The 20,975-nt window shown below is 46.8% G+C and overlaps 9 protein-coding genes across 9 annotated transcripts; 4 read left to right on the top strand and 5 right to left on the bottom strand.

Annotated features, from left to right (window-relative positions):
* Window positions 1–266: 266 nt before the first annotated feature.
* On the bottom strand, window positions 267–1,143 carry BDV27DRAFT_132398 (uncharacterized protein). Its single transcript, XM_032067869.1, has one exon. It carries the CDS (start codon window positions 989–991, stop codon window positions 521–523), a length of 471 nt encoding a protein of 156 aa, XP_031924963.1. The 5' UTR covers window positions 992–1,143; the 3' UTR covers window positions 267–520.
* Window positions 1,144–2,022: 879 nt separating this feature from the next.
* Window positions 2,023–3,135, bottom strand: BDV27DRAFT_132399 (uncharacterized protein). Its single transcript, XM_032067870.1, has one exon. It carries the CDS (start codon window positions 3,048–3,050, stop codon window positions 2,037–2,039), a length of 1,014 nt encoding a protein of 337 aa, XP_031924964.1. The 5' UTR covers window positions 3,051–3,135; the 3' UTR covers window positions 2,023–2,036.
* A 1,175-nt stretch (window positions 3,136–4,310) lies between these two features.
* BDV27DRAFT_24248 (aldo/keto reductase) lies at window positions 4,311–6,038 on the top strand. The gene is made up of 4 exons (XM_032076111.1): window positions 4,311–4,607; window positions 4,677–4,715; window positions 4,783–5,320; window positions 5,401–6,038. The coding sequence occupies exons 1-4, from the start codon at window positions 4,550–4,552 to the stop codon at window positions 5,774–5,776; spliced, it is 1,011 nt and encodes a 336-aa protein (XP_031924965.1). The 5' UTR covers window positions 4,311–4,549; the 3' UTR covers window positions 5,777–6,038.
* Window positions 6,039–6,211: 173 nt separating this feature from the next.
* Window positions 6,212–8,478, bottom strand: BDV27DRAFT_166549 (major facilitator superfamily domain-containing protein; the record flags this gene model as incomplete). The annotated part of the gene is made up of 6 exons (XM_032074219.1): window positions 8,249–8,478; window positions 8,025–8,190; window positions 7,844–7,939; window positions 7,060–7,769; window positions 6,636–6,965; window positions 6,212–6,542 (listed from the first exon to the last, which is right to left on the bottom strand). The coding sequence occupies exons 1-6, from the start codon at window positions 8,461–8,463 to the stop codon at window positions 6,212–6,214; spliced, it is 1,848 nt and encodes a 615-aa protein (XP_031924966.1). The 5' UTR covers window positions 8,464–8,478.
* A 769-nt stretch (window positions 8,479–9,247) lies between these two features.
* On the top strand, window positions 9,248–10,227 carry BDV27DRAFT_166551 (alpha/beta hydrolase; the record flags this gene model as incomplete). Its single annotated transcript, XM_032074220.1, has 2 exons — window positions 9,248–9,378; window positions 9,444–10,227. 2 exons carry the CDS (start codon window positions 9,248–9,250, stop codon window positions 10,225–10,227), a joined length of 915 nt encoding a protein of 304 aa, XP_031924967.1.
* Window positions 10,228–12,535: 2,308 nt separating this feature from the next.
* On the top strand, window positions 12,536–14,251 carry BDV27DRAFT_147487 (alpha-keto acid decarboxylase family protein; the record flags this gene model as incomplete). The annotated part of the gene is made up of 1 exon (XM_032070749.1): window positions 12,536–14,251. One exon carries the CDS (start codon window positions 12,536–12,538, stop codon window positions 14,249–14,251), a length of 1,716 nt encoding a protein of 571 aa, XP_031924968.1.
* A 1,134-nt stretch (window positions 14,252–15,385) lies between these two features.
* Window positions 15,386–16,068, top strand: BDV27DRAFT_132402 (uncharacterized protein). Its single transcript, XM_032067871.1, has one exon. The coding sequence runs from the start codon at window positions 15,561–15,563 to the stop codon at window positions 15,873–15,875; it is 315 nt and encodes a 104-aa protein (XP_031924969.1). The 5' UTR covers window positions 15,386–15,560; the 3' UTR covers window positions 15,876–16,068.
* A 1,077-nt stretch (window positions 16,069–17,145) lies between these two features.
* On the bottom strand, window positions 17,146–18,618 carry BDV27DRAFT_160313 (SNG1 family protein; the record flags this gene model as incomplete). The annotated part of the gene is made up of 3 exons (XM_032073007.1): window positions 17,146–17,294; window positions 17,345–18,424; window positions 18,492–18,618. 3 exons carry the CDS (start codon window positions 18,616–18,618, stop codon window positions 17,146–17,148), a joined length of 1,356 nt encoding a protein of 451 aa, XP_031924970.1.
* An 825-nt stretch (window positions 18,619–19,443) lies between these two features.
* BDV27DRAFT_24263 (uncharacterized protein) lies at window positions 19,444–20,486 on the bottom strand. The gene is made up of 3 exons (XM_032076112.1): window positions 20,227–20,486; window positions 19,985–20,175; window positions 19,444–19,908 (listed from the first exon to the last, which is right to left on the bottom strand). Exons 1-3 carry the CDS (start codon window positions 20,350–20,352, stop codon window positions 19,542–19,544), a joined length of 684 nt encoding a protein of 227 aa, XP_031924971.1. The 5' UTR covers window positions 20,353–20,486; the 3' UTR covers window positions 19,444–19,541.
* Window positions 20,487–20,975: the final 489 nt, after the last annotated feature.

Genomic DNA, 20,975 nt, shown 5'->3' on the forward strand with positions numbered 1-20,975 from the left:
ACTACTTTTGAATTCGACAATGAAAGAACCATTAGTGCACATCCATATTCCCATGGGGATCCAGCTTTAAGCTTTCGTTGATCTCTTTCATAGAACCAAAGATCTTACATTCCAATGACAAAATAACGGTACCGAGGATCCGGCACTCGGCAAGCCTAAAAGCGGACCATGACTCGAGTGAACCGTCAATCATGCCTTATCTGGAAAATGTACTGTTCCTCGGGTTCAAGTTTCCATATCTACGGAGTCCATCAAGTTTCAGGAAGTTTCATATAAAAGGATCGAAATTTTCAGTCATTAAAATTAAGAATAGCCTAGCTCAATACCGACCGACATCCAAACCATGAGACAAAAAAAAAAAAAAATGAAAATATAATACAGCAGGTCATATCATAAGGGTATTAAATAATATGTCCTGCCCGATGCATCGCAAGACGAATCACCGCAGAAAACAAAAGTGTATAGACAAACCCCTCCCAATCATTCCCGAAACCAATAACCTCCCGTAGGAAGGAAATATCTAGGCAACAACACCCATAAGAGCGGAGCAGAAGACCATGGCCAAGAGTCCGAGACCGCCCTTGGAGACGGCAGGCTGGATGGCATAGGCGGCGCTGTCGGAGGAGGTGGAGGAGGCACCGCTGCCGGTGGAAGTACCGGACTTGTCGCCGGTCTTGGTGGAGGACGGTGCGGAGGCAGTGGCGGTGGCGTTATCCTTGCCCTTGCAGTAGAATTCGCGGCCGTCCTGGGCACCGTTCTTACGCAGGCAGTCCTTGAGATCACCGATGCTCTGGCCCTGGGCAAGACAGTAGAGGCCGCAGCCGTTGTCGAAATCGGTCACCTTGGCGGGGGAGCAGCACTTGTCCATGATATCGGAGTAATTGCCGGTCTTGGGGAGTGCACAGGCGGCATCGTCGACGGGGAGCTGCCAGTAGGTCACGGTGTTGCAGGCGGTGGCGCTGGCAGCGACGGAAGTGGTAGTGGCAGACATTTTGAAGAATGGGGGTTTTGTTGTGTTGTTGTTGTTTATGAGTCTTGATTTGAGCGAGTGTATACTAGATATACTAGTAGTAAGGTGTAGACTCGAGATGAAAACGAAGGAGAGAAAACTAGGTAGCTTTTGACAGGAGGGAGAGAGATAGGAGGTGAAAGAATCAAGGTGAGACGGGCTGGGAAAGTCAAAAAGAGCTTTATATTATTATTACAATACAAAGAAAGCCGACCATGGGCTGACAACGAACTCAATCCTGAACTTGACCGGCTCAACGCTGGTTGGTTCCTGTCTAATGCTCCACTCGCTCTTTCTGGCTTGGCGTCGGGAGCCCGATTGGTGATCGGCAATCCCTGTCTCGCTTGTTCCATCGTGATTGGGTTTTATTCATATTGATCCCGGTTTTCATACGAAGAACGAAAAGTACTGCAGCAGCAGGTGACCTGGTGCCATGTCGTTGGGTGGCTGACCAGAACAACTCATGGTTACATACAACTTACTTGTTTCTTGTCTGCGCCTCCTTGCATACGTAGGCATTTTGGCAGCCCTATGAGTGAAATTTTTGAAAGGGGAAAAGGTTTCCACAGCCGAGCCGTACCCGACATGCCGCCCTGGACTGGTCAACTTATTGGCATGGCCCCTTCTGGGTCCCTTAATTTGTCCCGGATTTCAGATTTTTAGTCTACCCCGTGATTCATCCGGTTTGGAGCTCCGCCACATACGTAAATATTTACATAATATTATTAATGACTGGAATAACCGAGTTTGACCTCTCACACTGATTTTTATTCAAAACGGTCAGAGATCAGCCAGGAAGAGGTGTTCGCTGCCTAATTTGTCAGGCAGAAGCTGGCCCAAAAGGCAACAATATAACAGGTCCGTTGCATGCAGGGGTAGTGGTACAACGCCCATTGTGCAGGGACTTATTTTCCCCTCATACTCCGTACCTACATTCTCTTCAATTCATGCATGATTAATGTTTTTCTTGAGGAAACTAAAAAGGAAACCAAAAAGAAAACCAAAAGGTGATTTGGGATATCTAGACTTATATTGATTTTGTATCGACTTCCGAATATCCATATTTCGTCAATAATTCACCCTCTGCCCCGTTCCAAGTCCGACCCTGTAAATGCCCCAGACAGAGCTGCTTCCCCTCGTCCGGATAGTACAGCCAACATGCCCATTTATGCCACTGACCATCCTTCATCTGCTGTCGCGCTTGCTGACCAACCTTATCCTCAATAAACTCCCCCCGCCGCATCGTCAGCCGATTCGGGAACACCCGCGAGAGGTAATGTTCCGTCGACGCAATATGCGGTTTATCAAACCAGAAATACAGCGGCGTCAACGGCACGGTCATCTCCGGCTGCGATAGCGGGACAAAGTCGAGCGTGAGATCGCGAGTCAAAGCCCGCAAGGCCGGGAAATCCAGCACACAAGGCTGCGTAGCATAGGAGAGCATGCGCACCGAGGGGAACGATACATATTTGACCGGCGCAACTTGGTCTGCGTCCGAACACCCCATAATCTCCAGTAACGGTGCTAATGGAATATCGGCGACGAGCGCCCAGTCATGTTGCTGGACCCAGACGTACGGGGTCTCACAGACCCGCAGGGCCGAGCGCACGGCCAGCCCGAACCCTAGACGCGCTGCGGGCTCGATGAAGGTCACTTGCTTGTCGTCAGTCTGGGTGATGGACAGATCGACCACGTTGTTGAGGTGGTCGAGACCGAATTCGGCCTGGTCCTGCCATTCTTGCATCACGTGGTCAGGGCTGGCATCGGAAGATGCATATTCGCGTAGAATCAGCTCCTTGACATTTTGTTTGTAGACACCGTAATTCGCAGCTACTTCGGGGGTGGCTTGCCCCTTTTTCAGGCGGGAGCGAGTTCCGACGCGGTCAAAGGTGTCGAAGACCACAATGACCCGGGCGCTGATTAAGTCCGTGCAGTGGCGGTGGAAAGACTGCAAGACGGAGGAGATCAGTTCCGTCGAGGGGATCGACGGGGTGGGTGAGGTCGTGACGATCACAGTCAACTGACTGGATCTTGGCACCATGGGTGCTTCACGACAGAGGGTGACTACCTCTATCTCGTTGTTGACTCGATTGTCTTGTATAGCCGAGAAGGATGAGTGGGCGAGGCGATTGGGAACATTTTTCCTAAGTTTTTCCGGTCCGCCTGTACCGTGTTTGGTCATGAAAGATTTTGTAAGATTACGTGAACTCCCGAACAACGTTGTTAAGTTTCTGCCTGTGTATGCACCGAAAATGGCTTTACTAGCAGTGACATGATTATCATGGATTGCACATGAATTATTCGCAATATATATGAAGATAATAATAATAACATCCATTCAATATTATATCTTTCTCTTTCGAAAGCGCATGATGAGACTCGTTAGCGGGATGAACATATGCAATATGTATGATGACTTTCAAAGGTATCCCGTTCTATGCCGTCGATTTATATATAGAAGGGTATTGAGATGAAAATGGCAAAATTAGTTATAGGATAATATTACATAATAAGTGATTTCTGGGGTATCAGCCGTCTGTTTATTATTATTCCGCGATTTTCTGCCCTCTGTGTCTATGACCTGTCTTTGATAAGGTGCACTAGGCAAGGATCTGTGCCTGTATGTAAATTATTGAAGTATGCTCCCCTACTTGCAGAATGGTTGTTACAACTCCTGCGTATACTTCTGGAGTCGACGTGGGAGCCATGGGTCATAGTGTGTATACTGACAAGGGCAATTCTCTATTGCTAGGCAGTCTTCCAACTGGTACAGGTATATATATATGTTGGGTAACGACTAGAGATAAGCTCAAATGGGTTTTTATACCCTCAATTTTCACCCTATATGGACTATGTTCAATCAGGTTCAGATGCTTGCAAGGTCCAAGACTTGGCGTTTTACAGTATAGGGAAATATATATAATTTGAGTCAAAAGATACCAGTAGTTCTCGAAAATCTCCGGTTGCGGTAAGCTGCGCCCCTCAACTGGTTGGCAGTCGCAGATTGCTTTTGCTTACGATGGTGTGTAAGATGCTTTCTCTCCCAATTTCCATTAAATAGGATTCTAGGAATCCTAGTATCTTATTTCTGGGACACGTTTAGAGAGGTATAGATCAATTGGGCCCGTACCTATAATCTAGGTATTTATTATCAGAACTAGAATGCTTTGCTTCCCCACTTAGTTAATATATTGTACGCTGACTCTCCGCCCGAGTCGCCTGCATAATTGACGTGTTCTCGCGACTTCCTTTATTTCCCGCCCCCACATCTTGGATCTTTCTACCAGCGACAACTATTGGAGGGCTCGTCAACCCCGGGCAGTGGTATTGGCTTGCCCCTCATGAGGTGCTCCTCCACCATAGCCTTGTAGCTTTAATAATAGGTGGGAGGCCTTAAAGGCCTTAGACCGTCTAGCCTCCCCTTTGAAAACCTTTCATATTTCCATCTTTTAAGCGTCCCCTGCTATCCTGCCAAAGAAACTTGTCTTGCCAGCTTGTCTAGTACCGTGTTAAATCGCAAGGAAACTCTCAACCTGTATTATGGCCGACGGATACAGCGACAGCCCTCAGGGCTCGACTATTTTCGAACTGAACAATGGTACATTCAATAGTGATAATTTCGACGCATCCGTTCATGAATACAAGGCTAACAAGGGTACTCAATAAGGACTGAAAATACCTGCTCTAGGTTTCGGTGCTATGAAAAGTCAGTGGCAATCATCCTAGACTAGGGGCTGTACATCTCAACCATGACGGCTGACAACCTGCTACAGAAGGCTTAGTTTTACCAGAAGAAGAGAGGGACTATGTCCGCAGTCTTATAGTGCAAGCCATTAAAGCTGGCTATCGCTTGATTGACACATCTAAAATTTATGCAACGGAGGACCTTGTTGGAGAAGCCATCAAGGAGTCTGGAGTGCCTCGTTCGGAGATCACTATTGTGACAAAGCTATCTAGTGATGATCACCATGATGTTCGTGCGGCTTTTGAGAGGTCGCGGAGCTTGCTTGATACCTACATTGATATTTATATCATGCATTGGCCGCAAGGATTTGCAAAAGATATGTCACGTCCATTGGCGGCTGATGAGAGTCCAACCTATATAGAGGTCTACAAAGAGATGGAGAAGCTCGTGGGGCCTAACTGCAGAGGTATCGGTGTCGGGAACCTCACACAGAAGACGTTGGACCTGTTGCTTAAAGAAACGGAAATCAAGCCTGTGGTCAACGAAATTGAGATCCATCCCCTGAATCCAAATACAAAATTGGTCCCATATTGTCTGGAACGAGGCATACGTCCCATCGCCTGGGGGTGAGTTAAGTTCGACTGATTTATTCAGCTCCATTGTGTTAAATGAAATGAAATTCTCATAAACTGACAAAATTGAACAGCCCCCTAGCAGGCGGACCTACAAGTCATTACACGAACACCTCCTCAATCTATGAGAGTGGTCTTCTCACCTCTCTTTCATCACGCTATGACCGTTCCGTCGGGACTATCATTTTGTCATGGCTCGTTCAACGTGGAATCGTCGTAATTCCGCATTCAAGCTCACTAAGCCGGCTGACCGAGAATAGACGCCTCGCGAGACTAACCGATGGGGAGGTCCAACAGATAAATTCTTTGCATGAGGAACTCGGGAAAACGCGGCTTATCGATTCTGTGCCCCAGGTCTGGATGGAGGTACCAGGGAAGGGGAACACGGTTATGGGATGGACAGTACAGGAGCTTGGGTGGGTGGATGACAAGGGAGAATGCTTAGTTTAATGATATCTATAGGATCCTGGACTACTTTCAGGGGTGTTGGCAGCTCTTCATTGAGAAGATCGCCTGGGCTACCAATGAGATGGCTGTCGATATCTAGGCTGAGAGTATCCTTTCAAGCACAAAGTACAACGAACTTCAATGTGCTAAATAATATCAGTGACCGAATCCCTAGCTTGGACACGCCTGGTCTCTGAGTGTTAGTCTGAAGAATACCGTAGCCCATTAGAACCGAATCGTCAATCCTTTAAAGCAGAGAGCCAAGAAAATTGTAGCCGGGTACCTCGTCTTGTAGGAAGATAATGCGAAAATAATTTTCATTTATCTTAATCTAATCTATTATCGAGTTTAAAAGATATCAACTATCCGTTATGGACCCTAGACTACGTGCTCACTGCTATGGAACTATTGGGCATTCAACAACAAGAACCTTTCCCCTCAAGGCACCTGCTTCCCTGGTTCTCCGTTTACTTTATCTGACCGTTCCTCTGCTTCCTCGACCACGTTATCTCTCTTATCAAGATGCACATTCTTCAGGAAGAACATAACAATAAGCATGGGTGACACAGCACACAACCCTCCAATAGCTAGAAGCCGTTGTGTCTCCCGATAACTGCGATCGATAGCCTCCCGGGCTGGCGTCCCCTTGGCATATTTCTTAGCCGTGACAATAGACTGGAAAATAGCCATCGCTTGCGGCTTTAGTTCATCGGGAAGATATTTCTGTAGTTTCGTGGGAAGGTTGTTTCTCCATATTGCTCCTGATATGCTATCATACAAGGTGGTCAGCGATGATGAGATTGTAGCATTTAGAACCCAGACAGAGAAAGGATATTGATTTCTCAACGATTGGAATACGTACCTGGTGCCAATCGCCCCGCCTACTCCCATTGAGGCGAAGAATACAGCTGTCACAACGGATATTTCTTGCTTTGATACTACCGCTTGTGCTGAGACCTGCGATGCGGTTTGGTAGAATCCTCGACCGATCCCGATTAATGCTTTTGCTGTTACAAAAGATGCCTCGTTGCCCATTTTACCGTCTCCCATATCGATGAGATAGAGGAGGATGCCCATGCCAAGGACGCAGAGAGGAGCTCCGACTAGGACCCAGACTTGCGACCGCTTGGTGTATTTCATGAAAAGGCCGGCGAAGATGCCTGAGACTTGGAAGGATACGCGTAGGGCATTACTATGGAACAGGAATCAGAGATCAAAGAAATATGAATACCTATCGTATTGAGAGTAGAAAAAGATTCAGAGAAGGGTCTTGGATGTGTACTTACTCGATCCTAGTTGCATGTCCGGGAGAGTAGCCACCCACTACTTGAAGGTAACTGCTGTAGAACACGGTGAACATAGAGTAATGGAGAAAGTCTAAGGCTCCTAATAAACAAGCAGCTGCGACCGTCTTGCTCTTAACCATTCTGTACGGGATGAATGGCTTCTTCGCGACGAAAATATCCCAAAGCGCAAAAAGAACGAGGAGCACGATACCGACGACGAGTAGGGCAATGAATGTAGCACTCTGCCAACGATCACTTCGATTCGCTCCTGTTAAGGAAATGGGTATCAAAGTCAAAGCCAACCCTGCTAGGAGAAGAAGACCACCTGGGAGGTCGAGCTGAACCCATAATAGTTCGTATGCCTGTTTCCACCATGGCTGGGAGGCGTGTAACCCAAGCTGAGCAGCAAGGTGCTTTTTTCCAAGCCCATTTCTCATTGCTCGATATTGGTGGAAAAATACAGAACCCAGTAAGGGAAGACCACAGATAGGCAGTGCGATAGCCCACATGCCCCAGCCCCAGCGCCAGGTGGAGTGGTCCAACACGGATTGCCCAATCGTTGTGCCAAGGTATAATGTCGGTATAGTAGATATTGAGTCGGGCAATGTTGACCATAGACCACGGTTGATCAGGTTTGTAACGTCGGCGATAAAGACTTGCTGCGTGAGACCGAAGCCGGTTGAACCGACAGAGTGGAAGACTGCAGCAACCTAACGATAACCAGTCAGTCTGTAATGGTTTGTAACGTATATTTGGGGGTCTGACGAGACTCCATCTCACATACAGCATATTGCGATAAATTCGTGCATGCAGCATAAATGGCATAACACAATGTGGTGATCAGAATCGAAAAGGTGAACATCTCTCCTCTTCCAAATACCTGGTGTTCGATGTTAATATTGGAACCTATGGCTATTTTGATGGCCCTTGATGAACCAACAAAAGAGAGGAGAAGAGGGTCGTACATCTCCCAGTTTAGCAATAATAGGGTATGCAGTAATACTTGCGATATTACTAGCCACTCTTGCTGCACTCATCGAAGAGTGGCTCTTGAAGGAACTCGTGGTGTATGGAATGTAGACCTGGCTGGAATAATCTCCGAAGTGCGTCGCGAGTGTATATAGAAATAGACTAACAGAGACTTCTTTAGCTTGCAGTCTTTTTTCACGTCCGTAAGGTGATGTAGTACCCCATAAAAGTAATTATCATGCCCTTTTTAGACCACGTCTTTCGTAGTAATGCTGCTCGCTGTACTCCTGCTTGGACACTATCGGCAGTCGAACCGGTCTCAACATCGTGTCTATCGGATAGGACCTCAGTAATTCTATCGTCTGTCTGTTTGTTACTTGAATCTGTATCTGGAGGCCTCTGTGGCTGCGATTGGGATATTGTTTCTTGGTCCATTGTCGTACGTCTAGACTGGGGGAATATAGCAGTTTAAAAGAATTATTGGGTGCAGTTAGGGCAGTGTGGCGTAGAATTGAATTCAAGAAAAGGATAGGGCAAGGCGCAGGTGAAGGACAAGCGGAAGCTTAAAACACGGAAGTGGTTCCGTTATAATGTATCTGCTGAAATATTTGAGTTACATTTATCCCAAGTGTATTCCGTATTGCCATAGCGAGTGGTGCCTAGATGTTTGTGGCCCGGAATGGCACCACTGTTAGAAACACGATCCTACCTACCTTTACCCATCCATACTATCACGTAATTCCTATCCTTCCCGACTCCCTGCTACTATCTGTAGAACGGAAAACTCGGCATAAACACGGACATGACGGCCTATTATCGGATATCCCGTATCTGATGATCTGATTAGATTGACTTCCTACGCCTTGCCAAGCCAGATACCCTATAGTGGGTATATAACTACGATTGCTGTTGGTTAGAACCGCCGGGATACGAGAGCCAAGCATTGTTTACCTAATGATATACTAAAGACAGTAAGCAAGGAGATCGGCCAAGGATATACTAATATCCCATTCGGTGAGCTAGATATTCTACATGCGACGTTCTGCATGTGGTATCCTTTACGATAATACCTGGTACCTACGCCTACCCAGCTCGCTTGCACCTCTTCATGAAGAACTGTTGTTTGTTAGGTGGGATTTGGAGGTCACTGTGAGGACACACACATTTCTGGCTGTCATTATAGTGATATATGAAGCGTGGACTTTTTGAATCGTTACACATGTCTGCACATGCTCCCAATACACTACAGCTGGAGCTGAAGGATCCTGGTGGCGATGCATACCAGATTCAGGTGGCGTGGCCTTTAGCCTGGAATGATCCTAAGACTCCCGGTCATAGTGCCTCCATCATGTATGTTAACCACCAATCTACCAGCATTATCGACGAAGAGCATTTGCTCCTAACGCTTATTTTAGTTATGTGCTTGATGGTAATGCCCTCTTCTTCACCGCAACTGAAGCTTCCCGCCGCAGTGCAATGCTTCCAACAAGCGATAATGCGGTTGTGGTAGGGATTGGGTATCCAATCGAAGACAGGCCATACAGTCCGCGAAGGCAATATGACTACACCCCGCCATGTGATAGCTATGTAGCACCATGCGGAATCGATGGCGAGCAACAAGCTATCCCCCACGGTGGTGCAACGCGATTTCTTGAATTCCTTGTCGGTGCTGTACGGACCACTTTGCTTGCAGAAGTCTTCTCTAGTCTCTGCGTGAATAAAGAAATCCTCATCGGCCATTCCTTGGGCGGGCTTTGCACATTACATGCGCTTTTTGAGAACATAACGCCCTTTGATACCTTCATTGCCATTAGCCCTTCAATATGGTGGAGCAATGAGTTTATTCTGGGAGAAGCAGAGCGTTTCTTGAAGCAACGTATGGATGGTGGAGGGCCTGAGTCGTCTACCACTTTGCCTACTCTAATAATTATATATGGGAACCTGGAGCAAGACCGACGGTGCCACCCAAGCTGGAGCGAGGATAAATACCGGAGAGTGAAAGCTTTGTCGCAGGAAAGAAAAATGAAAGATAACGCCGATGCGCTAGCAAATTGTCTGCGACAGAGTGGGCGATTGCAAAAGGTGCGGGTAAAGGAATATCGAGATGAAGATCATGGGAGTGTGGTTGGTGCTGGGATTAGTTGGGCAATCGGAGCTGTGTTGGACGATGGGAGATTCTTCTCCGATGGGGATGCCTAGCTGGCATGACTTCCACAGCTTATGCTGGGACCATAATGCTCTCAGATCACCTCATGGAAGCTTGATACATGATTGATAGCTAGTAATCATCGAATGTGAAGCCTAATCGTCTGCTTGCACATAGTTTCGGAGACTACTAACGAAATCGAGTCTACATTCTATAGCACAAGCATCTTTGGCTTTTGGGTGCCTCGTCAGTGTAGCTTTAATTGTCGCTTTGCAACCCAACGTCAGAGTCGAGTATGATTGTATTTACATAAGTGCCCCACAGATTCATCAGCTTATATTGTAAACTGACCTAGAAGCCAATTAGCATACTTCGATAGCGTGGCAAGGCCTCTCCAGACACAAAAAGGGCTTCGACAGAGCTGATAAGCCTTCTACCATCAGAGAATTACATTTACATTGCTCTATTACCGAGGACGATATCGGCTCCCTGGCCTCGTACTAAATCAATGTCAAATGAAGGCCGCAGCAGAAGCTCTTCCAATTATTGGCAACCCTGATTATGGTGGGCGTATTCTTTTGATAAGAAGATTACACGTTATAAATTAGGGCACCACCCTGACCGAGAATATATACGCAAGGCTGATTACGCTATTTACAGGTTCATGCAGGTGACCTAATTAAACCAACATAAGCTAATAGTTGACCTACTAATATAATAGAAAGCTCATGTGGGGGTCGAGCTATCGGAGTCTCTCCGGTTGGTCAGAAGTATCTGTTTAGCAAGAAAGCACTAAACTCGCAAGCTGATCGACTGAGGTTTACAGCAGTTTACCTAAAGAAGGACTATAGGAACTAGACTTGTATAGTATCTCTGTCCTTCTGATTTGCTGTCTCCACCTCAATGCTCTTTCCAGCCTCTCTTGAGCTCCTCTTCTATCAAGTAACCGCATATACAAGGTTAATCGGTCAATCGACGAAAGACATGCTCAGCATGCGACCACAGACGACAACCCACCACACAAGTCTACAAAACAAAATCCAAGAATACGAAGTATAAAGCAACCTATTAATCACTATACGCCGTAATCTACAGCTATAGTCCCAGCTATGGCCCAACCAACTGCAATCAGCCAATAACCAAGCAAGTTCTTGCCCTTATCATGTCATGCCATGCCATGCCAAAAGCAAGGCCACGCAGGTGGAGTGCGGATACTAGCGCGATAGCCGGGCCTATATTCCTGCAGACTGTACCCCATAGAAGGAGCTCGCACTGACGGTGCCCACTTTCATATGTCGCTGGGGAGACTAAAATGATGCGAAACTTGCCAAGAGAGGAAAGGTACTAGTCGGCTTGGCTTGACTCGAAAGGACGTACTCGTTCACTACTTCCTGAGTGGGTTGGTTCGAGGAATCTTTTCCATAGGGACTTTCAAGATATACCTTGGATTTGTGAGGATAAAGTCCCACGAACCAGAGCTAGCAAAGACACGCATTGAAGCCAAAGAGTGAACCCTGCCCTGCTTCCGAGACCTCCGTTGTCGGCCCCACATTTTTAGTTTCTCTTAGTGTGGGTTCCTGTTAACCTTATATGGAGTATAGTTCAAGACATCTGAGCAGGTAATATAGTAAAAATCCGAAAATGTTCCGAAGAAAGTGGGAGGGGTGTTCGAAGGTGTTCCGACTGTAGGGCTCTTGACCGCTACTACATGGTATGGTGGGAAAGCAGGTAATTATTCTTATAGTTCTAGGATTTATATTAATATGCTATTTGTGGAGATTTCATAGGGCGTTTTTTTGATGTGCTTGATATGGCCTTTAGTCTCTTATTATGGGATGAGATGAAGATAGGGAAAATGTGTGGTTTTGTGATATTGCCGGCTAAGGGTTCTTTTCCGTTCCATGGAACGGATAGTGAAGACATTCGCGCACTGAAATTGCTCCATTGCATTGGCTGGGGAAGACCACAGATAAAACGTTAATGCTAAACAGCCATCACCGAATAGAATCAAATAAAGTAAACATGCTTATAGTTAACTCTATTCAATACCCCTACAAGCTCAATGCAGTCACTCTAATTGTGCCAGTGGTTTAAATCTAGAATAAAAACCGGCTCCTCTTCCATAACTAGCCCTGACACCGTGCATTAGGGCTGAAATCCTTCACACTTAGGGGCCTTGGCAGTGTTGTAGATCAAAAGAACACGGAATACTACTCCGGGTGGTTTCAGAATTCACTCCTCTTGTCCTCCTAGATATGCTCGGCGTAGTTGGTGAATTATAAATTAGAGCAAGCGTCAAACCTTCACGCAGCTCTTTAGTCGTGAAGCTCTTTTAGTGCCATCTTTACTAATAAAATGACCATGTCTGAGACGATTCATCTGACGGAGTATCTCTTCCGACGTCTCCGTCAGGCTGGCTTGCAGGCCGTCCATGGAGTCCCCGGCGACTACAATCTTTTGATGATGGACTATATTGTTCCAGCTGGGCTGGAGTGGGTTGGGAACTGCAACGAGCTCAATGCCGGCTACGCCGCGGACGGGTATGCACGAGTCAAAGGCATCGGTGCCCTGGTCACAACGTTCGGCGTGGGAGAGCTATCGGCTATCAACGCTGTCGCGGGCTCATATGCTGAAATGGCTCCGGTAGTTCACATTGTTGGGACACCGAAACGTGTAATGCAGACGCGAGGGGCGAAACTTCACCATTCCATGTGTAGTGGGAAACCAAGCGATTTCACCATGTTCGCAGAGATGTACTCCAAGATCACGGTGGCACAAGAGAATCTTTGGGATGCTTCCACAGCTCCCGCACAGATTGACCGGCTGATACGGGAATGTGTGATTCAATCTCGACCGGTGTACTTGCAAGTTCCGGCGGACATGGTTCTCGAGCCCGTCCCCGCCGCAGCTCTTCGCCGACCTCTAGAGCTCAGCCCACCTTCCAACAACCCGGAGATTGAGCAGGAGGTATCTGATATCATTGTTGAGAGAATCAGCAGTGCGAGGCAACCATTTATTTTGATCGATGTTGGCACGTCACGCTACGGACTAGTGAGCGAGGCAGATGAGCTCGTCAAAATGACCGGGTTCCCAACTGCCACGACACCCTTCGGAAAGGGGATCACAGATGAAACTCTGCCAAACTTCCACGGCATTTATGCATCGGTAGGAGAAGGGTCGTATGTGCCATATGTCGAGTCTTGCGATTTGATCATCAATATCGGTCCAGTCCACAGCAATGTTAATACCTCTTGTTTCACTACGATCCCTAATCCCAACGTGTCCATTGTCTTCGACCAGACTTCCGTCACTATTGATGGCAAGGTCTCCAATATCTTCCCGAAAGGTGTATTAAGAAGGGTACTTGACCACCTTCAGGATGTTATGCTCTCCTTCTGGCCATACCCGAAGCTACCAAACCCACGATCTGCATTAAAGCGCATCCCACCAGCCAGCAGTAAAGGGGTACTGACACAAAACATATTCTTCAAACGCATGTCACACTTCTTTCGTCCCGGAGATATAATCCTAACAGAGACGGGCACTGCAAGTAACGGTGGACGCGACTTCATCTTTCCTCGAAACGTGAGCATGATAAACTCCGGTGTCTGGCTGTCAATCGGCTACATGCTCGGCGCCGCCCAAGGAGTGGCCCTAGCACAGCGAAACATGGGCTCACAAGGACGAACAATCCTTTTCATTGGTGATGGCAGCTTCCAAGTGACAGCCCAAGAGCTGAGCACTATAATTCGGAAGAAACTGAGTGCCATTATTTTTGTGATCAATAATGACGGCTACACGATCGAGCGTTTAATTCATGGCATGGATGCCGAGTACAATGATATTGCAATGTGGCGATATCTGGATTCACCTTCCTATTTTGGGGCTCCTTCCGACGATTCCTATCCTGTGTTTACTGCGAGGGTGAAAACGTGGGGGGAGCTTGACAGTGTTTTGTCGGGGGAGAGCTTTCAGCATGGCCCGGGGCTGCGAATGGTGGAGTTGATAATGGGTGTCTCGGATTGTACGGAAACATTGAGGCTTTTTCTTCAGATGTATGCGTCTAGAAAGGAGTGATTTAATTTTTGGGATTCAGTTTCCTGGGAGTAGCACTCGGAAAGTAAATAAGAGATGTCGGTCTACAAAAGACGTCCAACGTTTGGTATCATGGAATGAACATCATGTACGGAGAAGCATGGTGCCGAGATTCGAAGCAAATAGCAATAACTGGGATGATTACCTACCAACTAGGCTAAAGCCACTCTATGTCAAGCTCAACAGCAGCCTCCAAAGCCCCCTCCACAACCCAACACCCCTGGTACTCCAACCTCACAGTCCATGCCTGAATAACACCTATCCTCATCACCTCCTCCGAGGGGACTTATGCTCATACAACTCGCAAACAGTACCAACGGTCCTAAGAACTAAGGTGTCTATGATCTTTCCCCCAAATCCAGATATGAGAAGTAGATGTCTATCGCTATCCCTATATGTGGGTTCTTGGATCATCAAAACTTGGACTTTGGTTACACGGTGAATTTGGATTGTATTAGTGGTGGTTAGAGTATAGTCATCTCCATGTCCCGATTCATTCCGCCTTGTCGAGGTAACCTCTTGTTTGTGTAGTGGATGAATAGCAGGGAGGGTTGCTATTAGAGTGGCACGTGTTCTCCGCTAAACCCGACGACCCAGGGCTGGGTCTTGCGGGGAAACTCGATCAACTCTCCATATGCAGGCCATGACACATGACTCATGACGTAGGCAACCAGTAAAATGGATTTCTTCACCAGCGCTGAAAGGTCAAGCACCGGCAATATACTGGAGTTATCCACATAAAGATTCTATATCACTGTTCATTTAAAGCCCCTTGATTAAATACGACACTATCATTGGCCCCATCTGGTCAAGAATGAATATTTAGCATATTATTTCTACAATGGACCCAAGTCCATCATGATATTGATAGACCCTTCATCAAGAAAACCAAACAATGTCAGATTAGTTCCAGAATACCTCATTAATTATAGATGAACTTTAAGATAGAAGGTCACACGACCTGCCCCAGGAAAACATATATGACATCAAGGCCTAGATCATCTGATGCGTGTGGCGAGTAATATGTTAGCCATGCGTCATATACGGATCATCTCAAGCTAAGATGATTAGTATGATACTTCTTTAGCACGGTAATATACTGATGAGAATAAATTGCAGCTCTTTTCTTTACCCCTTTGAAGTCCAGATCTGCCATTCATCGTTGGTAACATTTGAACTAAATTAGAACAGCTTTTTTATTCCGAATATCTTGAAACACACAGTAAGCGTCGTGTATTATGTATCTTCTAACCTATTTGATTTAACTGCATCTAACTAGCCTTATATATAGATGAGTAATACTGCTCAGGGGACCTTCACCAGTGATGGGAGGGGGTATTTTACCGGGATCTATACGATGCCCGACAATACGCAGAGGACCTTCACTGGACAATTTTCATCTGCTGTCCCAGCATACTCTGTGCCGTCATCCACAATTACCTACGACGGTGATCTGGAAGGCATCCACAATGTGGAGGGGGTGATTGGAGCATCTGAGATGGATTCCCAGCTGGACAACGGGGTGGTGTTAAGTGGAAGACTCAATGCGCCGGTCAATCGGAGGTACAGTGTTATGGGTCAGGGAACATGGTCCACACCATACTAGACCAGCCATATTGGAATATGCGGCGAGTAGCTATCGAAACGTACAAGTCTGAATGGGTTATATAATGACAATTGGTTGCTTGCTCTTCAACACAGCTATAGGAGTGATATGCTTGGGAATCCTAAATTCGGGAAAGTCGCACTTAATGCAGATGTTCATGAGAAAAGAAATTAAGCTCTCATCAATAACTTAACTCCTTGTGTTCAAAGACAGACTGTATTATTGTAGGACACTAGCATTGAAACCTACTGTAGGACTTTATTCCCGCTTACAGGCCGGATCATCCCACAGACCAGTCCATCTAAAGCTGCCAGCCGCAACCCCTAGGTAATAACACATCATATACTGGAAACTGATAAATGGGTGCTCATTGCGTGATGTTGGGGAAAATGAGTATACTGAAAATGGAAAAGCTACCCACAGGAGGGAACTCACAGGTTCTCGCTGTATATAAGAAGGCTTTATCATTCTATATTGTCTACCTTTCCAGGTAAAAAGCATATTACTATCAGGGGCTGAACACAACATGGTGTTCAGAGTAAGACTTCCGCTGCTCTATAAGACCTCGATTGTCAGACCGGCATTCTAGAAATGCCCTGCTGCATTTTGTTTCCTCGCACTAACAGTTTCGATACACTATTCAAGGGAATAATCAAAGTCCTGGCCGGGGTTCTCTTCGTAGGTTTGCCAATGCCGTCTTATGATTGCCTTTAGCTTAGCGAAGAGTTCCTCGATTGGATTTATATCCGCGGGTACGTGGGTAAATATACAGGCTTGAGCCCTTCTTACATGCACATTTATACCATTCCATCAGAGCAGTGAACGGAGTTGTTTATGCATGACAGGAATAGATTTTAGCTCTGGTCATTTTTCACAGTATCGAAGAAGCTATTTGGTGAAATCTTCAGTGATAGAGGTGTTAGTTATGTATTAAGAATTCCATACCATGCCATGCTTCAGGCTTACTTGAATGACCTGCGCAACCTAAAACTAAGCTTCAAATAGGGCTGGTCCTACCGCTAATATTTACGAGTAGTAACTACTAGCAGGTGCATAAAAGTATATCTGAATCTTCTTTGGTTACACTCCGACTCAATCGAGCTGTATTTGATGTAGTCTACCATTTGAACCTAATGCAACAACAGAGGCATGGCATCATTAATCTATACTGGTCTAATCTATACTTCTCTCTAATCCATAGGTGTTAATCTATACTTCTAACAGCGCAAACATAAAAGAAGAAACAAAGATAATCAGGAAAGACCACAAATTAGAGACCCCGCTTCATCTTCCATCTCATGATGAAAGAGGCAAACGGGAAGAACAAAATAGATACGCCGATCCAGGCAAAAAGGACACCGAAATCCAGGCCGATGCGAGAATGTGTCCCGAAGAGGATGGTACGTAGCGCCTCGACAACTGGATTGCATTAGTCTTAATTTTAAAGATGAGAGAAGAGGAAGACTTACTCCGATGCAGCGGCCATGCGTAACCCCATCGGAAGAATCCCGGAGCTAAGTCCAACGCATAGAATCCGGTGGCAACGTTACTGATGACCCAGAAAATAAGGAACAGCGAGCTCCACGGGAATCCTAAGACCATGGCCATATTCTCCAGAGGAAAACCGAGAGCACTCATCCCTACCCAGTTCAACATCCAGAACACCACAAAGGATCCATGTCCATAGGCATTCGGGTTGCTAGCAGAAACGGTATCTGGTGCCGGGGAGTTGCTGAACGGGATCTGGAAGGCCAACGACACAAAAGAGTAAAACAGGGATAGGAAGAAGTACGCTGTGATGTTGGAACATACACGCCAAAGCAGCCACTGCGGAATCTTCAGGGGAGGATGATTGCCTTTGAGGAATTGCGCGTGAATTGGCATCAAGAATGGCGAATTGAAGAAGGCGATGATAATAAGGTAGATCAAACCGATCGTCACAGACGGTGTCGCAGCGGCCGGACCGAACGGCCTAAGATCCAGAGTGTTGAATCCAATGGCCGGGTTTATTGCTTGGGGCACATTCGAAATGTTCAGCGATTCTTGCGCAACGGTTTGTACCCAGCGTGGTCCGAATTCCGCCAAGACTGTGTTCGCAAAGGCTGTCAATCCCGGTGTGATATAACTGGAATACGTCGTTTCGTCACGAGCGGTAATAACAACGAATTGCGCGGCCCCGGTAGGATCGTACGAGGAATTTCCGTTCCTGACAGCATCGTGGAGAAGAGTAGTTGCATTCGCGTTGACGATGATGGCAGCATATGCATGCTCATCATATACACCCTGTCGCACGGCCCAAGGATCATAGCTAAACTCATCTGGAGATTTTATGGTATATCCCAATCGGCCGGTTTCAGAGGTTTGGATTAGCTTCTCTGCCACCTCCGTCACTGCAGGTCCCACAATCGGTTGCGTATCACGATACGGATCGGCCATGCCATCAAAGTCGACAACCCAGACTGTTAGCGAATGGAGATTCTCTTCAACACGAAACTGAACGGCCCAGTATAGAGAAAGGATACAGAGGATGAAGACGCAAAGCGTGAGAACTATACGAGGGTACGTTTAGTAAGTTTCGCACAATCGACATGCAGAGAACAGATGTTTTCCGCTCACCTGTACGGCCCCATTGGATAAACACTTGACGTCGAACGGACTTCAGCGAGGGGTCGAAAAAGGAGACTGCAGTTGGTGGCACTTCGGCCTTGTCACTGCCTTCGCCAATCTCCGTCTTCTCACTCATCTTTATGAAAGTTGTTGTCGTTCAAGCCTGTTCAAGGAAGGAGGAGTGGCCAAAAAGTACTACGGGAGTTGACAATGGCACATATGGCGAGATGGCTCAGAATTTATTAGCCAAGTAATTGCCAATCACGTCAATCGTCTGATGTAAAAAAACTCGGATTTGGAGACAAACACTCGGGATATTTTCTGAATCGGGTATCTATAGACCTGCAATGAGAGACGATGATTGGACCGGAGATTCGCCGCGTTACTAAGGCTGACAAAAGCTACGTGATATTCGGGTGTCCGGCACGTGTCAATCTTATCTGATAGCAAATCGGAGGGCCATCCGTCGGATTTGTAATATCCAGCGGACTTTGCGTATAGCGAGATAAACTCCGATTCACCATGCACGGTTGACAGAGGAATATGCTTAAGCTCCGGCCCACTAGGATCGGCGATAGAGCATGTCCAACTTGCTCGATTATAAATATGCCGTTTTGCATACAGCTGGAATGTTGCAGACTAAGCTAAGCACTAGTCTGTTATAGACCCTACTCCACTAATTTATTGAATTACCTAAACCATCGGGACGAACTGAAGGCCGAGCACCGTTCTCGTCCGTATCCCCGAAGGTTCACGCCGCGATTCGAAGCTCTATTCTTGATATAATTACGGAGTTAATCCTATCGAATTTCATAAAAACAATAATCGAAGTGCGGAGAGGTGCCATGTTCCATGCATGAAGTACTACCTTTGGACCTTGGGAAATAGTTGCCCATCACTAGACAAACTATTTACAGATTTTAGGTAGCTTCCTTCATATCGTGCTTTACTAACACACACTCTCCCCCCTATGCGTTTCATTGATCGCAACAGGCTAGCAACATCAACACAGCAAACAAATTGCCCCTCGTGAACTAATTTTGCCGTCCAAATTCATATCTAAGCTATCGCCAGGGCAAGCATCATAGCCGCGCCACCAGCCACCCACTGAGCAGCTCCAGTAGCCAATGGCATAGCCGCATTGTCACTAATGTCCGCGGTGGAAGTGGAAGTGGCAGAGTATGAAGCGGAAGATTCCACTGTAGTACTACTGGTATCAGAAGTGGTGGTCTTAGAAACACTGGAGCTTGTGGCTGAGGCGGTAGCACTGGCAGAAACAGACTCAGTGGCAGTGATGGTGACGGTCATATGGGGGATGCGGGAGCTGGTGTCATAACTCTGAACTCCGGTGTCCGAGACGAAAGTACTAGTGGCTTTGCAGGATGCGTAGGTGGTGCTGGCGAAAGAGCAGCCGGCTGAGATGGTGCTAGGTTCATTAGTTTCTTCGACCTGTTGTTCTCAAGCCTTTTATGCTACAGCTCTTTGGAGGGATTAATACATACAAGCCATGGGTCGTATAGGCAAACTCAAAGGTGGTGCTTCCCGCCGTTATGGTATAACCCGCGCCGGGGACCCAGCACTGGTCATCATCATCGTTGGGTGCTGCAATGGATGTAGTAGCTGCGACACTGGTAACAGTGGTGGGTGCAGCCTCAGCGCAGTTAAATGCAAGGGTAGTAAGGGTGCCACCAGTCTGGTTGTGATGGTTAGAGGTCTACTCTCTTCATTGAATAGGGATACCTACAGTGCCAATGAGCTTGGCATCGTTAGGAAAGGATCTTTCGGGATAAAGGAAAGATACGATATCCTTAGCGGCAGCGGCTGTGACGGTGGCCAGGAGGGCCAGAGAGCGGGTGGCTTGGAGACGCATGGTAATGCCCTAGCGTGTGACGATCAAAACGGGCCGCATAGAAAAAGAAATGTATATACCAGGGACTAAAATGGAGACGGTGGCGCTGATGATGAGGATGAGTGGGGAGTATATAATTTGACGGCGAAGGCGATCCTGTACTCCATTGAGGGGTAGGAACTTGGAAAGATTTAGCGATGCAACGCTACAAATTACCGATGAGGTTGGGGCTCAGACGTCCAGCATGGTGGCTCGCTGCGGAGTACGACTGGCCGACTAAGATCCGACTAATGCTAGACTAGCAGACCCCTCAGTCTAGTATTTTACGACATGCATCTGTACCCATATCTCATTTAGCCCTACGATGTTTAAATATTTTACATTTTGGAGATAGTACCGAGTCTATCTATGCTACTATGCAATGCAGACTTGGCAAATATAATCCCACTAGTATCAGCGGCTTTTGCCTCAGATCGATCCATTATGAAGTAACATCCCGACTTAATCTAGCGCTACGCTGGGCGCTTGATGAATATCTAAGCCGGAATCAGTTCTATTGACAGCTTCTTAGTGAATGCTATCAGTTCCTTCTCTATATCCGTCATTCTATGATCCATATCGCGCACTCAATTGTACTCTCTTGC

Source organism: Aspergillus caelatus, assembly GCF_009193585.1.
Source record: "Aspergillus caelatus strain CBS 763.97 unplaced genomic scaffold BDV27scaffold_159, whole genome shotgun sequence".
Lineage (NCBI taxonomy): Eukaryota > Fungi > Ascomycota > Eurotiomycetes > Eurotiales > Aspergillaceae > Aspergillus > Aspergillus caelatus.

Bases quoted from the DNA above. Each gene is read 5' to 3' on its own strand.
- BDV27DRAFT_132398 (XM_032067869.1), bottom strand. From the start codon at position 991: ATGTCTGCCACTACCACTTCCGTCGCTGCCAGCGCCACCGCCTGCAAC.
- BDV27DRAFT_132399 (XM_032067870.1), bottom strand. From the start codon at position 3,050: ATGGTGCCAAGATCCAGTCAGTTGACTGTGATCGTCACGACCTCACCC.
- BDV27DRAFT_24248 (XM_032076111.1), top strand. From the start codon at position 4,550: ATGGCCGACGGATACAGCGACAGCCCTCAGGGCTCGACTATTTTCGAA. The intron at 4,608-4,676 runs GTACATTCAATA...GTACTCAATAAG, and splicing joins TATTTTCGAACTGAACAATG to GACTGAAAATACCTGCTCTA. The intron at 4,716-4,782 runs GTCAGTGGCAAT...AACCTGCTACAG, and splicing joins AGGTTTCGGTGCTATGAAAA to AAGGCTTAGTTTTACCAGAA.
- BDV27DRAFT_132402 (XM_032067871.1), top strand. From the start codon at position 15,561: ATGAGTAATACTGCTCAGGGGACCTTCACCAGTGATGGGAGGGGGTAT.
- BDV27DRAFT_24263 (XM_032076112.1), bottom strand. From the start codon at position 20,352: ATGCGTCTCCAAGCCACCCGCTCTCTGGCCCTCCTGGCCACCGTCACA. The intron at 20,176-20,226 runs GTAGGTATCCCT...CATCACAACCAG, and splicing joins ATGCCAAGCTCATTGGCACT to ACTGGTGGCACCCTTACTAC. The intron at 19,909-19,984 runs GTATGTATTAAT...TAATGAACCTAG, and splicing joins GCCTATACGACCCATGGCTT to CACCATCTCAGCCGGCTGCT.